The sequence below is a fragment of the Mus pahari genome, chromosome 7 (genome assembly GCF_900095145.1).
Source record: "Mus pahari chromosome 7, PAHARI_EIJ_v1.1, whole genome shotgun sequence".
Lineage (NCBI taxonomy): Eukaryota > Metazoa > Chordata > Mammalia > Rodentia > Muridae > Mus > Mus pahari.
The window spans coordinates 1870306-1871593 of record NC_034596.1 but is presented as its reverse complement, the minus strand read 5'-3'; the positions used below and the strand labels follow the sequence as shown (position 1 = coordinate 1871593).

At 57.0% G+C, this 1288-nt stretch overlaps 1 protein-coding gene across 1 annotated transcript in view; it reads left to right on the top strand.

Annotated features, from left to right (window-relative positions):
* Dpysl5 (dihydropyrimidinase like 5) overlaps window positions 1–804 on the top strand; it is a 47890-nt gene extending 47086 nt beyond the window's left edge. The window contains exon 8 of the mRNA XM_021202309.1: window positions 675–804. Coding sequence (XP_021057968.1) covers window positions 675–804 — 130 coding nt within the window. The remainder of the gene's footprint in view (window positions 1–674) is intronic.
* The last annotated feature ends 484 nt before the right edge of the window (window positions 805–1288 follow it).

The window sequence follows — 1288 nt, the reverse complement described above, 5'->3', positions numbered from 1 at the left end:
CCCCGTGACCTCCTGTGCTGGCTCTGGGAAGGCCCAGACTTTAGTGCTCTGCCCTGCTGCCCACCCACACAGGTGTCCAGAGCACTTTAGCAGATGTGTTTTATACGTAAGGGCCTTCCCCCTTGACCCCTTAGGCCCCATGGTGACATTTTCCCAAGTCAGACAGGTGTCAACTCGACAGCCATGCGCAAGGTGTCCCATCTCTCCCGACTTAGCCCAGCTGTACCCCTGTGGGTACAGTCAGGACACCCCGGGTGTGGCTGTGATTGGGACACCCTGTGCTTTCTGCTAGCCTCTTTCATTCCCTACCCACGCCCTCTGGGATCCCAGGCCCCAGAAGGGCAGCTGGGTGGGCATGTGGCTGGTGCCAGGCGCGTGTAAATGGTTTTGTTTTGCACGTTTGGTTTGCGCAGTGGTTTGGTTTGACTTGTTTGTTCACCCTGTGGAAAATAACGGTGCTTCGTGTCACTAGCATAGCATAGAATCTGGAATAGATTTGGTTTGTAGGAGATGCTGCACTCACCACCAACCAGACAGTACAGGGCAGAGGCGGGGGCAGGCTGGCCCCCTGGCTTCTTCCTCCTAACCCAGGGTCCTTTTGCTTCCCGAAGCCCTGTACNGTGCCTCCCCTATCCCACCCCTCCTACCACCCCCTCCTACTTCCCTACATTCAGAGGATGCTGGATCCTGAACCTGGAAACCTCAGGCCGCGTCTCTGCTCCTGGTTACTCCAACACTACCCCACACCCACACCCCTACTCCGACACAGCCTCCTATAACTTGCCCCTGCTGGGCAAGGTCTAGCTACTCCTCCTGGGTGACTGGTAAGAGGCCTCACACTGGCTGAGAAAGGGGGAGTAGGGGAGGGTTGCCTAGGCAACNGCCAGGGAAGGGGCTTCAACCCACAAGGCCTAGCTGTAGTGTCCATCCCACCGCACAGGTGCTATGGGATCCTCAGCACTAAGCTCTCCTTGAGGACTGGTCGGCCCCACCCTGTCTTAGAAGCTCCTTGGAGGTGCTCCTAGGTGGCTACACAGTCTGGGAAGTGGCTTGACTGTCTGCCTTTGATAAGCCTCATCCCTGCCCCTTTGGCAAGTGATCTCATTTTGTTGGAGCTCCACACACCTGTCAGAAGCCCCACAGAGCTTGTCAGTCCCCCTGCACGTTTTTGTCCTGCTTTGGGTCCATCAAAGTGCTCAGCTCTCACTGGGTGACAGGTCAACTCCGAGGGGCTTCTGAGGTGGGTGGGGCTTACCACTGTCCCCCCATCTTGCAGATAAAAACTGAG